The sequence below is a fragment of the Saccostrea cucullata genome, unplaced genomic scaffold (genome assembly GCF_032062105.1).
Source record: "Saccostrea cucullata isolate Sc308-1 unplaced genomic scaffold, CSIRO_AGI_Scuc_v1 ctg1709, whole genome shotgun sequence".
Lineage (NCBI taxonomy): Eukaryota > Metazoa > Mollusca > Bivalvia > Ostreida > Ostreidae > Saccostrea > Saccostrea cuccullata.
The window spans coordinates 36,010-52,693 of NW_026938781.1; the positions used below are offsets into that span (position 1 = coordinate 36,010).

The 16,684-nt window shown below is 32.2% G+C and overlaps 1 protein-coding gene across 1 annotated transcript; it reads right to left on the minus strand.

The window, feature by feature from the left end:
- Window positions 1-741: 741 nt before the first annotated feature.
- LOC134251243 (lysozyme-like) lies at window positions 742-5,628 on the minus strand. Its single transcript, XM_062733631.1, has 4 exons — window positions 5,564-5,628; window positions 1,837-1,874; window positions 1,253-1,367; window positions 742-1,085 (listed from the first exon to the last, which is right to left on the minus strand). Exons 1-4 carry the CDS (start codon window positions 5,610-5,612, stop codon window positions 880-882), a joined length of 408 nt encoding a protein of 135 aa, XP_062589615.1. The 5' UTR covers window positions 5,613-5,628; the 3' UTR covers window positions 742-879.
- Between the last annotated feature and the right edge of the window lie 11,056 nt (window positions 5,629-16,684).

Consider the following 16,684-nt stretch of genomic DNA (forward strand, 5'->3'; position numbering starts at 1 on the left):
CATTCTTTTCATCGGCTAAGAGAATGTAACTCATTCTTTGGATCATACAAAACAGGTAGAACATTCACTGAGAATTACTTCTAACGATACTTTTCAGATCAAATACTAGTACAACTTTCGACATCACATATTGATCATAACTATTGGCATCTTGAATGTAAAAAACCAAAATTAAAGGTGAAGAATCTCTTTAATGCACGGAAATATACTGTATATATTATAAATTATTTGAATATTATATTTTTTTTAGGAAAAAAATAATGTACTTTTCACACCTTAAGAATACATGTATAATTAATTTTTACTCATATTGAGACAACTAACAGTTCGGTGGCCATGGAGAGCTGTATTTTTATACAGGTACTCTACATCAAAGCAGCACCAAGTGCGACACGGGACTTCGGTTTAAATGGTCTGATCCGAAGAGACGGTCTCCACGTCCCACTGTTATATTCGAACCGATGAAGAAAGGAAACACTCCTTACTTCGCGATTGTAGAGAGAAAGCTTTAACCACTATGTTACTTTCATAAATATATATTGTACTAGCAGATCTATTGCAACTTCGAAATCTGACAGTCTTTGGGGAAGAAGATTTATAAAGACAGTTTTCTGTATCTTTAAAATTGGTAAGACTTCTGAGCTTTACTGTGGTTAGAAAATGTTTTAAAATCTAGCACACTTTCCAATCGGATATTTAACACTGAAGCATAATGAACTTATGGTGAACAACAACAAACAATTACAGGCATATTTTCAAATATATTTTCTTAAATTACCAATCGGTAAATAACATACAATGCATTTGTTTGTATGTTTTCTGTTCTTCAAATATGCAATTTTCTCGGTGCCGTTGGAAGAAAAGAAACTAGAGAAGGCTTTAGCTGTTTACTGTACATCCTTCCCGCTTAACATCGTTCCAATAGGTTTTGGTACTCGATTTTCTACACCCCGAAGGCCCGCCGTTATGGAGTCTAGCATAACTCTCGCAGTTGCCATTGCAGCCACGAGAGCCACCGTAACGGTCCATGTAGGAACGCACACATCCAGCGGCACAGTTGTAATCATTGGCACATTCCTTCCAACCTATCAAGAAAAACCTGGAAATGCCATCAAAGAATTTGGAATTACATGTACATACACATTGTTATTAATATATGTACGCACAAACACCCTTCATCCTCACACACACACTCTCTCAAATACACCCTTAGGCCTACACCTTCACACAATCTCTTAACCATTCTTCTTACTTCTCCAAGGTCGACCACAGTCAATCCAGTAATCTTTTTTGATTTGAAAATAACCACAGGATACCGAGTTGACGTCCCAGTTACAACCAATAGCTCGACAGCCGCTTGATTCAACCTGAAGGTATTATAAGGTTTATTGTTTACTGATGATTACATATCAATTTAAGTAATTGTTGATTAACATTTTGGTAAGCCTTATTAACGAGGCGTTCCTCGACTATATATTTTTATCTCTTGGTATTATATAAAAATTATTCATGATTACCATATGCATTCTCTTGTGATTCCTAACTTCTAGTCCATACGTTTTTTATAAAATAACTACACCAAAAAATTGTGAAAATGACAAAAGATAACCCTTAAGGATAATTTAAAGTAATATGATAATTTTATCATTTCTATAATATTCAAATTTTATTTTATATTTTATTTAATAATCTAATAATAATTTAATAAGATTTTATTTAATAAATAATATTAAAATTTCTAAAAAAAAAAAAAAAAAAAATATATATTTGTCTTTACGTGTAGTGAATTTAGTTAGTGAATGGTGTTGGAGAAAAACAGAGCTAACTAATACTTACCTTACAAATGCATCTCAAGCAGTCGTTAGATATGCCACCTGTTTAAAAGTTATGTGAAATATATTCTATTCAACTTATTTAGAATAAATTTTTCTAAAAATGCATCATTTTTTTCAAATTAAGGTAAGATGACCCCCCCCTCCTCCCCAAAAATGAGAGAGAGAGAGAGAGAGAAAAACGAATCATCTTCCATCTTGTATATGTTTAATTCCTAGACATTTAAAGGCACGTAATTTAATGATATATTTATCTAATACATTTAGTTTTTCATATGCCCCTCATAAGTGTCGACCATTTGCGGAATCTATGCAATACAATGTCTAATATTTATTGCACTTTAATATAATTATCGCAACCATTTCAATGCATTACATTTCTTTATTCTATTTCACAACTTTTCTATTCCCAATTAAATTTTATAAATTTAGGAAAATTCAATATTATACCATAGATTTAATCTTAAATTTTATGTCAAACAAAACCAATTAACTAATTTATATTTTATGTAATGGGAATAAGTTATACATAATTGTACCATAGTTAGGTGTGATTTCTTTTGTTAAAAGTGTGGGTTTTCTGTACATAACCCACACTTTTCTATTACTCCGCCCATCAAGTCGGGACAAAAGAACTATTTATAAAACGATCATGCACGGTTTTTAAATGAAACAATCATACGGGCTTGTTATACCAAATTTAGGAGAGTAAAAAGGAGTAAAAAAAATTTCAATTGTATACAGTATTTTGTAATAAATAACAGTTTAAAACGGTTATTAATACTTTAACTTTAGTTAAAAGTGAAGAAAAAAACCCTTCAGAAATCGCTTTATTTTTTAAACTTTTTAAATAGTGTAATGACCAGGTTGACATTAGCTTAGTAGATTCCAATATATCGTTCTTTTGATAACCAGCAAAGGAAACACGGAACATACTTGACGTAAAAACAAGTGTACACTACTGTACTTAAATAACCTTTTCGATTGCGGACTAGCCGATCAAAGATCTAATTTTCATTAAATTGAAATATACATAACCTCTAACAAACATTTCAATCTACGTACCACTCTGCACGGCAAAGTTTGTATCAGGTTTACAAAAATTTAAGTTAAACCAAGTTGATAATAAATTAAAATTACTAGTATGTAATTTTGACGATTGAAATTTACGAGAAAATTATCATATCAATTTAACATATATCATTAAAAACCAAACTCTCTATTTTTTTTTAATTACATAAATCAAACTTTTTAAACAGGTCTAAATATGTTTAATTTTTATGTCGCTTTCGTGGCCCAGTGGTTAAAGCGCCTGCCCTAGAGTCACGAAGTAAGGAGTTGAATCCCACTGTGGGACGTGGAGACATATAAGTATAAACAGAGGTCCCGTGTCGCAGAAGGTGTTGACTGGAAGATCCCTCACTGCTCAATGACCTTGAGTGCCGTGTATAGGGCAAAATTTGTAGCAAAATTTGAAAAGTATTGTATACAAATCACTTACCCTATATTCCATTGACGTGGTCAGAAGGACACGAAGGAGCGTAAAATCATATAAAATCCAAATGCATCTTTGAAACCGAACACTTGATGTTTCAATCACGCGAACCAGTCCGACCGACTCCTAAGCTGACTTACATATGAATGATTTTTGAAAACTATGGTACAAGTCATTTACCCCATATCACACTGTTGATTATGTGTAGATACCCGATGGGCGTGGTCATAATGACAACTCGGGAGCTACGCTCCCTCGTGTCATTATGACCACGCCCATCGGGTATCTACACATAACCAACAGTATGATATGGGGTAACTACTACTTGTACCATAGTTAGGTGTGATTTCTTTTGTTAAAAGTGTGGGTTTTCTGTACATAACCCACACTTTTCTATAACTCCGCCCATCGGGTCAGGACAAAAGAACTATTCATAAAACGATCATGCACGGTTTTTAAATGAAACAATCATACGGGCTTGTTATACCAAATTTAGGAGAGTAAAAGGAGCCTGTAAAAATTTTCAAGTGTATACATCATTTAGTAATAAATAACAGTTAAAAACGGCCATTAATACTTTAACTATAGTTAAAAGTTAAGAAAAAAAACTTCAGAGATCGCTTGATTTTTTAAACATTTTTTTTAGATAGTGTATTGACCAGGGTGACGTTAGTTTAGTAGATTCCAATATATCGTTCTTTTGATAACCAACAAAGGAAACACGGTACATACTTGACGTAAAAACAAGTGTACACTACTGTACTTAAATAACCTTTTTGATTGCGGATGAAGCCGATCAAAGATCTAATTATCATTAAATTGAAATATACATAATCCATAAAGAAAACAACATTTCAATCAACGTACCACTCTGCACGGCAAAGTTTGTATCAGGTTTACAAAAATTGAAGTTAAACCAAGTTCATAATAAATTTAAATTACTAGTATGTAATTTTGACGATTGAAATTTACGAGAAAAAAATCATATCAAATTAACATATATCATTGAAACCAAACTAGTTATTTTTTCAATTACATAAATCAAACTTTTTAAACGGCGAAGATATGTTTAATTTTTATGTCGCTTGCGTGGCCCAGTGGTAAACGTCTGCCCTAGAGTCACGAAGTAAGGAGTTGAATCCCACTGTGGGACGTGGAGTATAAACAGTATAAACAGAGGTCCCGTGTCGCAGAAGGTGTTGACAGGAAGAAGATCCCTCACTGCTCAATGACCCTCATTGCCGAGTATAGGGCAAAGAGGTAGAGCCACTTTGGGCCATATTTGGCCCTGAGAATTTCTGAAAAATCAGAACTGATCAGTTTAGGTTGCAAATGTAGTATTTATCACTTGGAGTGTTGGTGACCACGTATCTATTAATTGTGACGTAATTTTCCATCTAGTCAATGCATTATGACGTCATGAAATGCGTCATTTTCCTAATATCCTGTAAATTCCTTTGAAAATGACCTAAAGTTGAAGCTTTTTTTCAGTATTTCATATAGAGCACAACCTCTGATCCAAAATATGCCAATACATAATGAAAGCTCTGTTTCTGAAGATCAAAAAACATGTTTTATTTTTTGGATCGTGGGCTGTGCTCATATTTTAATTCTTTGCTGAAGGTAGTCAAATACGCATGTTTTCTGCAAATTTCAAGAACATTGCAATTTTTCAAACCTGTTTTCCAATAACTGGATTCTCAAAAACGAAATTTTTTTATAGGAAATGAGAGCACCAAGTGTCTATTTTCTTTTGATATATGAAATGGGAAAGAAGGTGATAGTTAATTTATTGATATACGTACAGGGCCATTTTATGCATAAGATGGCTCATGCTCTTTGAAAATTATTGTATACAAATCACTTACCCTATATTCGATGGACATTGTCAGAAGGACAGGAAGGAGCGTAAAGTCTTATAAAATCCAAATGCATCTTTGAAACCAAACACTTAATGTTTCAATTGCGAACTAGTCCGACCGATTCCTAAGCTGACTTACATATGAATGATTTTTGAAAACTATGGTACAAGTCATTTACTCCATATCACACTGTTGATTATGTGTAGATACCCGATGGGCGTGGTCATAATGACAACTCGGGAGCTACGCTCCCTCGTGTCATTATGACCACGCCCATCGGGTATCTACACATAATCAACAGTGTGATATGGGGTAACTACTACATAATAAATAAATAATACATTATTTATAACAAAAAAAAAAAAAAAACTCACCGTTTGCTACGGATGCCAAAACTGCACAAGACACAAGAAAGACAATCATTCTGCTAGTCTATTGTCGTTATTACCTCTTTCATGAAAAGACTCTCTGTTTTATAGGTTTAGTTCTGGATTAGTCATGTCTTCATCCTTGACGCAGTTACAGCTGTGACGCAATCTGTCACAAATCCACGAAAAACAATAATAATTATGTAATTTTTAAAAGATCTATATGTACATGTATATTTTGAATTGTTTTCATGATTCAAAATTGACAGATATTTTGCAATTAGGTAGTGGGTTTCAGTTCAACATGTTGCAAAATCGAGTGGGTTGCACATCACTGTGTAAATGCAATGTAGAATCAACAAAGGTAGTGTTTAAGGTACTTCGATCCTCAGGTTATGAAAATCAGGCATCCACTAATTGAAAATGCTCTCAAAAATGTCTCTGAATTCTCAAAGTAATGTGTTTTTACCCAAGATAATTCTTCAAACTTCATCTAAAAAATTAATCATATTATATCGGGAAATTCATTAAATCTCAAAAAATTTTCAGGAAATGCAAATAAAAACACACACCATGCATTTTCCAATCAAGCTTTGATCAACAAATACATTTAGAATTAAAAATCATCTAGGCTTTTGAAGAAATTGCTTAATTTTAATACGTATAAGGTATTTAAGTTTCTTCTGTTTACTCTGCTCATTTTACTGAACATAGAATTAAAGATTTTCCTATCATTGTAGAACACCACAAATTACTTCTAATTTCATATCATGTCAACAAAAATGGGTATTTATGATTAGATTAAAAAGATACTCAATTTCTTTCAATATGTAATTTTACAATACTTTAATAAATTATTTAACCTTCTAAATCTGTCAAAGACGTGCAGCTAATTTGGGGTTTGAATGGCAAAGAAGAACACCGAGTTGTTCCTATCCAGAAGTTAACGAAGTAACCTGTATCAGGTAAGCCAATATCTGATCTACTACAATATCTATAGAATTTGCAACGGAATTAAAAATCATGAATTAATGAAATCATGAATGAATTTGTTCTAACTAGGAACAGTAATGTTTATGCTTTTGTGTTATACATGTGTAAATTTTGAAAGAAATTAAATGTGAAGCAGTTGTTGGTGGAAGGATTAAAATAAGAACTCTAATTTAAAAAAATCAACATTTAACTTAGATGTAGAACTATAGTGTTATGGTTTTATAATTATATTAGTCTCTTGATTAAATTTTTTGTTTTGCAATCCAACAGACATTTCAAATAAAGCTAGGTTAATCAAGCATCTGTAGAATCCACTATTAAGGGTTGGGAGGTGGACACAATATGGAGATTGGTTAAATAATTTGTGTAGAAATAGGGGGATGAAAGGTACATGATTGACCCATGCTGGAAATATGAAGAAATATCGATAACGGTGCGCAAAAATTCTTGCGCCGTAAATTGCACATTTTTGAGTAATGGGATATGAAGAGTTATGGTCAAAGACTAATATATAAAACCATATAGCAGTTACTTACTTTCATAATATTTTACCGGTATATGTTCAAAGAAGGATGGCACGTTTCTTTTCATTTCATGGTACATTTTGTTTAGGTAATTACAGAATTTTCCAAGAAAGCAGGCACAAAGGAGTGGAAGTGTTTCATTAAACAAAACCATAAGCTGACTGATCAAGTGAAAGATGAAACCAGTTGTGAAAGTTCTGGAAACACTACAACAAGCAAAAAGAGTAGAACTCAGCAATACCAATTCACCAGGCCAAAAAGTATTTGCAATCTTGAAAACATTTGGCAGCTGAAAATCACACTTATTAATATATAAAATCAAGATCAAATAAGAACATCACAGCAAATTTGTATGCCACAAAAATATTGAAAGCATTAGAGAAATGGCTTATAAGGAATTCATAAATACCCCCTACTTCTTTCTTTTGATGTATTTTTTTAAATTCAAAGTCATTATCTATTCAAATTTGTGCTATGTATGTCTAAATTCTGAATTACAGATATGGAAAACTCCAGAAATTATTTTTTTAATTAGGCCTATTGGAGAAGTTTCAGGTATTTTTATGAGAAGCGCTAACTGTATTTTTGAAAATTTTGATGAAGAAATTTAACAAACTTTGACTTTCAATATCTTCTTTAATGAAAGTTTGCCAACAGCAGTTAAAAAAATGTTAACATAAGTATCCTAAGTAATAAGCAATAAAATTTATTGATTAAAATATCCTCGCTGTTTGTTAAAGTAATTTCAATTCTACCTAAAATTGTCGCTTTTTCAAAAAATTGGAAAAGTGTCGATTTCATGACCTTTTTTGCAATAAAACAAAATAAATGTCAATCATTCTGATTATGCATTTATGAAGAACTTATCTTTATTCTTTTACTAAAAAAAGTATATTTGAATTGTATTTAAAAATGCTTTATTTTTCTTAAAAATATGATTAAAATTTTAAGAATTAGCTCACATTTTGTTGCATAATAGCTATTTTTAGTTACAGGCCATAAAACTTATATGGGTTCGATAAGCCTTATAAAATTTGTCGATTTCATCTTATATATACTAGATCTGGCTCAAAAGGTTTGAAGGCAATCAGAGGAACTTGCTTCCGTACCAGGTTTAATTTTCACTGTTTTCGAGGTATAGGGAATCTTACGAATTTCTACCACGAAATGTAAAATGTGATACCGGTATGCACTACTACTGAACATTTTTCAAAAACGTAATCAAATCCCCATAGACCAATATTTAATGTTAAAATACAAGACACAATATATTTAAAAAAAATACACATAAAAAGATTTTGATTTGTGTAACTCAGCTATTTATTATGAATGTATAACTTAAATCAGCACTTTGCAAGGTAAATGAAGAGATACCAACGTTATTTAGAATAAAATTTAAAACATTATATCCACTATCAATACAGTTACCCTTTGGATTTGTTTATTATCTAAGAACAATTTTGACGGGTAAAACTATATTGTGATTAGAGAAGCTGTTTTGAAAAATCTTTAAGGTACCAATCTGTTTGCCTAAGACTTACCTGTTTCCACATGTCAGTTACACAGTGGAAAGCAAAACCAAAAAACAGCTTAGCTTTAATCGAGTATATCCATGTACCAAATGTGCAATTTAACCTAGCTGAAATGAATTTTAATTTTGAGAAGTGTAGGAAATATAAATATCATTTTTTTCTTATTCTTATATATTTTGATTAATTGTCTTATGCATGCATGTTCTAAGTTTATGTATCTCAGTTGATTCGATACGCAAGAGCATGCGCTACGTATGAACAATTTCTAAAACGAGGTAAATCATTGACAAACAGGTTGATGAAACAAAAATATCAACAGTCTAGTTTAAAGTCGTCATTCCGTATGTTCTATGGCCGATACAATGACCTTGTCAGCAATTACAATTTATCATTGAGTCAAATACTTACTGACGTTTTTCATACTTATTGTTAGTCCATTATTTACACACTGAATTGACTACTGATCTTTTTCCATTATTTTCCGATCATGACAAGGCTCAAACGTAGGGCTTGACCGGCCGGCAGGGGATGCTCACTCCTTCATGTCACCTGATCCCATACCTGATGTTTTGATGTCCGGGTTTTCTTTGCTCCTATTCTGTATTGTTTTATGGACTTTTGATCTTGAATAATGTTCGTAATCTCCATATTTTTATCAGGTAAGCCTAGTCAGAAATTAATGAAAATGAGATTTTACAGAATGAAAATATAATGTCACATAAAAGTGAATTGATTCAGAGACTTTTGATAAAAATTTTCTCCCGTCCACAATGTTATACTTGCATATCGATTTTACACAAGGAAGAGTAATCCATACAACGTTAATCTTGATATGTTTATGTCAAGTTATCCTTCTTAGGAAAACAAATAACAGCAAATATAAATTAGAGTATGTTACTTAATGTATTGTTTATGTAAGTTCAAAAAATGAGATGACAATTTATGTTCAAAATCTTGTATGTGAAAAGAAGAAAACACTTGCTCTGGCCTTCAACTCGACATTAAGATATATCGACGACGTATTGTCAATTAACAATGGTCATTTCCATTATTATATATTCCGATGAGATTGAGATAAAAGATACCTCAGAGTCTGACGCATCTGTTTCATATTTGGATATTTTACTTAACGTAGGTCGCGGGTTTGCTGACGTCCTTAAAACAGGGTACGCAATTTATATGATTTGGGCGACTTTCTTGTGCACATCTGATTATGACGTCACGGTGAGGAAGCGAAAATTTCAGTACATTATCTAGCTGTAACTTTTGTTGAAATTGGTAGTTCAGTGTTACATATTCATAGAACATGCTGAAGTTATAAAAAAAATAATGAAGGCTTATTTTGATTCGAATGACCATCACTGAAAGTGTTAGAAGCGTTTCATTATGTGTTATCAGTCGCATCTTCTCGGGTCTATTCTGAGAGCACATGTACTTGTTTCGGAAATAAATTTTAACCCTTGTATCATGTATGATTTATAAATATTAAATACATGTATTAAATGTGTATAATTATAAAACAGGTTATCTAACTCAGAATTACACTCGATACCCCCTCCTTAGAAACGCACTCATTTTAGTGTACACTTTCAGTGGAAATGCACTAACAAACTGTTTATTACCATTGTCTTCTACGATAATTTATCTACACAACCATATATGGCATGCATGTCATTGTTTTTCATTTATCTCCGTAAACAGCGTCAAAACTTTGCTCACCGATGGAAAGTCGAACTCAATTATGAAACGGTATGTGCTAATCTGGGACAAATCTATATAAAGGTTGATCACAAATTAAAAACTGCTAAGGCACTACCGGGGTAATACTAATGAAACATAAACTAAATTATATATAATATGTATATATATTTTTTTTGAGCGACATTGACCTCTTGTACATAACCACAGGCACGTGTGATTTGACCCCCTCCCTCCTTTCCATTTTTTACATCCTAAAGCAGGGGATGAGTAAAATTTTTCCATTTTTTTAAATTTTAACTCCACCCTATAAGTGCATGCTGATTTAATCGAAATATTTACTAATCGGAGGCACATAGAGAATTATATAAATGGAAATATGAAAAGGAAAAAGCGCGTTTTTCAAATTTATCGATGTCTGCATATTCCATGATTCTCTACGCTTTAGATAGTGATCATGCAAGTGAAGATTGTGAAGACGTCGAGAATAAAAACAAATTGCAAGCTGTCTCTTTTTATGTATCAGTCAAAAAATGAAATACATGTATTTAAAATTAATAACATGCAATACGTATTAAAAATCCAAAATGGGGAAACCCCCAGAAAATAACAGTAAAGGGGGGGGGGGTTCGATACTCCAATTGCCTGTGTAAGTAACGGCACGCGTTGTTGTTAGTTACATGTACATATTTTATTCGCTGCGTTGCTTTCCATATTCATTCAGTACAATTAATGTTATATGTATACATTGAATGTCTAAGAACAAAATAAAATCTGCCTGTTGATTGCGCCAAATAAAATTTATGTTTAAATTATCGTCCCATTCACCCCTCTAAAATTTCTTTTAAGTACGCTTTTTTTCTTTCCTTATACGTATATTAAGCATAAAATAAAATCAAATTAAGATTTATTTTAGCTATTCGCTGCCTCTTTGTAAACAAAAACATTTTCAATATAAACACTGAATGCATTAATACTTATACTCGGGGGGGGGGGGGGTGTTATTTGGTGGAAATGGATTCATCAGAAGTTATTGTTGATTTGATAGCCTTGCTGAATTTTCTAATGAAAAAGGATATATACAAAGCGTAAAAAACATATTTCGGGGTTGGGGGGTGGGGATGTTAGTAGTCCATGACTTCTAAATTATCTTCATACCTACGACTTTTCAAACAAACTTAGATCACAGATCTGCGATTTCAACGGGGATGGGAATACAAGGTCACTTTCATTTTGCAAATTCCGGCGAGAATTCGTGCATGAATAAAAGAAAAAGAAACGAAAAGAAATAAACACATAAAGAAAATATTACATAAGAAAATAAAGGATGATTGTTGGTTTACGTCTTTTACGTGAATTTTCACTAATATTAGACGTTATAAGCTGAAAGGGAAAAATGTCTAATACTAGTAGTTATTTTATTGAATTATTATGATACTGGTCATTTGAAAGAAGATATACGTGAATTTCCTTTTTCTTAAAATCCGTATAATTTTTTTTTTGTGCTCTGTATACCGGATCGATATTAACGACGTCAAGCGTGATGTCGCGATATTTTATGACGTTGTTCTTAAAAATGCTACATTTGTCAATATAAAAGCAATTATCTACAATTTAATTACGAAAAAATGAACCCGAAGACATATTAATTTTTTTACATAGATTTATTTCAAATCAATTCTATTTTTAAATGCCAAAGGATAAACAAATTCGTCTGCACGATTTGAAAGTTATTGATATTTTTTAGATCAAAACCTTGCCTGAAAACAAGCCAAAAATGACGTTTTTCCTATACAATTCAATAGAATACCGTTGAAAATCTAACTACAACAATGACATCTTTGGAATTCAATTACATAAAAAACGGTGCAGACGAATTTTATAAAATTTTCAGAGAATGAAAATCAAAAGTAGAGAAATCATATAGGTAATTTTCATGGTATGTTTTCGAACACTTTTAAAAGCCCTGTAAACCCGCGACCTACGTTAAAAAGCACGTTTAAGGTAATCTAACAACCAAGCTTTATGACAAATACGATGACTTTAACTTTCAATTGTTAACTTCCCTTACTTATGCAGCAATTTACCTTCATCACATGCATACGGGGTTTATATCTCTCAGTTGATTCGATACGCCAGAGAATGCTCTACGTATGAATTCTTTTTAAAAACGAAGTAAAGTTATTGACAACCAAGTTGCTGAAACAAGAATATCAGCAGTTTCGTTTAAATTTCGTAAATTCTATGGTCGATGCAGTGTCTTTGTCAGCCAATACAATTTATCGTCGTGGCAAATGCTGACTAACGTTTTTCATACCAATTGTTAGTCAATTATTTACACACTGAATTGAGGACGAATTTTTCTGTTATTTCCCGACCATGACAAGGAACACACGACGGGGGTGTAACGGGTCGGCAGGAGATGCTTACTCCTCCATGACACCTGATCCCACCTCCGATGTTTGAGGTCCTTGTCTACTCTGCAATTTTTAAAATTGTTTTATTTTTTTTTTGATCTTGATTATACTGTTTTTTTTTTTATCTCCATATACTTCATGTACAAAATATATAATCTATAGAATTCAGATAGGGCCATGTTTATCTTTTCATCGCACCATCGAGGTTAAGGTTGATAGTGCCATAACGCCATAATGCGATGACGGTGAAACGATGTGCGATAACCATGAAACAATGGTGCGATGATGATGATGCAATGGCGCGACAATGCGATAACGATGGTGCGATATCAGGATGGAACAATTGTGTGATAACACGATGGTGCGATGACGATGGCGCAATTATACGATGACGATGAAACAATATTCAACATCGCTCCATCATGCTATTGGACCATCGTTATCGCATGGTTGCGCCATCGCATCATCGTCATCGCGCTATCGCACCATAGTTGCATCACCATTGCACCATCGCTTCATCATTATTGCGTCATTGCTTTATTGCACTATGCTCGATGGTGCTATAGTAAACTTAATTTATGGCCCTATCCGGATTCTAAAATAATCAGTGAGTTGATTGAATTTCTTCAACATATTACTTTAAAGAATATACTTAAAAATTGAAAAGAAATAAACAAGATGAATACAGCTTATTTATCAAAATACTTTTTTATAATAATTTCATTTATGGTAAGCCGAATGCGAAAAAAACCCAACTATTTCATGCTTATGATATCTCTTGGCTTACCCAGAGGAGACCGTGAATTCAACCTGCGAATAAATACTCTGAACATAGATCTTCAGAATCACTACAAGCGTGACAATTCCGTCGTTCTTTGTGACAACAGCAATTTATTCTACAGAGGCATGCCACTCAGATGCATCTTGCGTGACCAAAAGCACTTGTCCAAACAAGGTGTTTTCCTTTTCTCCGAGAATCTCCGAGAAGAACTTGATTGTCTAGAATAATGCGATTGGAAGTTGGAATATAAATCAACTGAAATCTTCAGTTCACAATAAATCGAGAGACAAATATTTCCTTGCAGAGATTAGTAGATATGATATATTTGGTATATTAGAAACAAAACATAGTAAAGATGACCACTTTGACTTCAATCAAGATTTTAGCTCTATTTCAGTTCCCCGCCCTAAAGAAGAAAAATATCCTGTATCAGGGGGGATCATAATTTTGTTGAAAAACTCTATTAAACCAGGAATCAAAATTATCAAAAATACCAGTAGTGAAATACAGTGGATCAGATTAGCTAAGGAATTCTTTGGCTTTGAAAAGGATCTTTACATTTGTTTCACATACTTTGCCCAGTCTAATTCATCATATGTCATAAGAAACAATCTGGATGTCTTACAAATATTAGAACATAATGTCACAGAATATAGCCAAATTGGGAATATTATAATATGTGGCGATTTTAATGCAAGGACCGGGACTGAAATAGAAAACACAGATTTTGATTCTTATGTTCCAACTTCATTTGACCATGTTGATTATCATTTGCCTGTTAGATCTAGTCATGATTCTTTTGTTAATAAGAGGGGAAGAGATCTCATTGATTTTTGTATACCCCATGATTTGCATTTTTTGAATGGGAGAACTGTTGGAGATTTAAGTGGAAAGTTTACGTGTTTTCAATACAATGGTAATAGTATCGTTGACTATTGTATAATATCAAATTCACTGTCAAACAACATTTTGTATTTTATGATTCATGATCATGTACCAATTCTCTCAGACCATGCAAAATTAACATGCCAGATTAAAGCCAATTTTCAGGAGTTTGGCAAAGAAAATCATGTATCGAACTCGAACATATTAATTCCATCCTCTTATATAAATAAATAAAATGGTGTTTTCCTTTTCTCCGAGAATCTCCGAGAAGAACTTGATTGTCTAGAATAATGCGATTGGAAAAATGGAATAAAGAATCTATTATACATTTTCAAGCTGCGCTGAATAATAATGAAGTGCAAAGAATGATAAAAGAATATTTGGAAGATGATTTAAACGTAATTAATTATAGATCTGTCCATCCTTCAAACAGTTCTTGTAACGAGCATAAATCTGGACGTGATCATGCTTTAATGAGATTTAATGATATTATTAAAACAGCATGCGACAAATCGTTAAAGACATCCCTTAAGGTTAAAGTAGGTGTGAAAAAAGATAAAATTCATAAAAATAAAAAATGGTTTGAATATGATTTACACAAAATGAAGTTAGAGTTATTAAATAAATTTAAATTGTATTCTAAATATCCTTTTGATCCGATTATAAGAGGCTCTTTCTTCAAGTATCGTAAACATTATAATATACAATGCAAATATAAACAAAGAGAATTTAAAGCAAGTATTATGAAAAATTTAGAGACATTGCATGCGAAGGATCCAAATTCTTAATGGAAATGAATCAAAGAATTAAAAGAAGACAATGACGAACAAGACCCTTCAACAAGAATATCTCATGATAAATGGATATCTCATTTTTCAAACCTACTTTCAATAGATCAGAAGTTTACTCCACAAGACTTATACTTTAGAAATCTTTGTGATCAAAGTCAAAAGAGTAAAACCTTTTCACTCCTTGATTGTAGAATTACAGAAAAAGAGATAATTGATGCAGTAACTAAACTTAAAAATAACAAGTCAGCTGGCCTTGATGGAATTAAAAATGAAATGATTAAAGCTGGATTATCCCAAATAGTAGGATGTTTGTTAAAACTATTTAATATAATTCTTTCTACAGGAGTTTATCCCTCTGATTGGAAAATTTGGTACTTAAAACCATTATATAAATGTGATGATCCATGTGACACCTCAAATTACAGAGGATTAGCATATATGTCTTGTCTCTCCAAAGTGTTCAATAGTATATTAAAAGCAAGACTTCAAACTTACCTAGATGACCATAAAGTTATCAATAAATGCCAAATAGGATTTCAACCCAAGGCTAGAACATCTGAACATATGTTTGTACTGAAAACACTAATTCAAAAATATAACTCCTCTAACTCAAAATTGTACACCTGTTTTACTGACTTTTCAAAAGCGTTTGATACAGTACGAGTACTTCACTCGGCCTTATTATATAGACTATCTCAGATTGATATTAGAGGTCCTTTTTACTATGTCATTAAGAGCATGTACACCTCGAATAATTTACATATTCGAATTGGTAATAAACTTACTAAAAGCTTCATCCCTGAATTAGGGGTAAGGCAGGGGGATAATTTGAGTCCAAACTTGTTTAAAATCCTTATTAATGAACTACCAGATATGTTTAACAGTGAAGATGATCAAGTATATTTGAATAATGAACCTCTTAGTTGTCTTCTCTATGCTGATGATCTTGTTTTATTATCATCTTCTCCAAAAGGCCTACAGAATTGTTTGAACAAGCTGGCCACTTTGTGTGATAAATATTGTCTTACTGTAAATTTGAAAAAAAAACAAAAGTTGTAATCTTTTACAAAAATGCACGACTCACAAATTTACATTTTATATATAAAGGTCATGAAATTGAGTGTACATTGTCATATAAGTATCTAGGGGTTTTATTCAATGCATCTGGTTCATTTGCTCAATGTCAGTATGATTTATATAAGCGTGGTTTGAAAGCTTTCTTTAAATTGGTAAAATGTTTTGGTAATACCAAACCAAATGCAAATATTTTGTTACATCTTTTTGATCATACTGTAAAACCTGTTGTTTTATATGGAAGTGAGATCTGGGGCACTATAAACACAGAATCTGCAGTTGTTAAAAGGACAAATTATGAAATAGAAAATTCCTTAAAAAAGTTATTTAGTGATAAACTACATATCAAAGCTCTAAAATATATTTGTGGGGTTCACAAGAAAGCTTCTAACCATGCTGTTATGGGTGAATTAGGCAGACATCCATTGTATA

What these genes read in the sequence shown, in the direction of transcription:
- LOC134251243 (XM_062733631.1), bottom strand. Translation starts at nt 5,612, where the DNA reads ATGATTGTCTTTCTTGTGTCTTGTGCAGTTTTGGCATCCGTAGCAAAC. An exon ending in TTTGGCATCCGTAGCAAACG is followed by an intron (nt 1,875 to 5,563) that starts GTGAGTTTTTTT and finishes ACTTTTAAACAG; the next exon opens with GTGGCATATCTAACGACTGC. An exon ending in GCTTGAGATGCATTTGTAAG is followed by an intron (nt 1,368 to 1,836) that starts GTAAGTATTAGT and finishes TAATACCTTCAG; the next exon opens with GTTGAATCAAGCGGCTGTCG.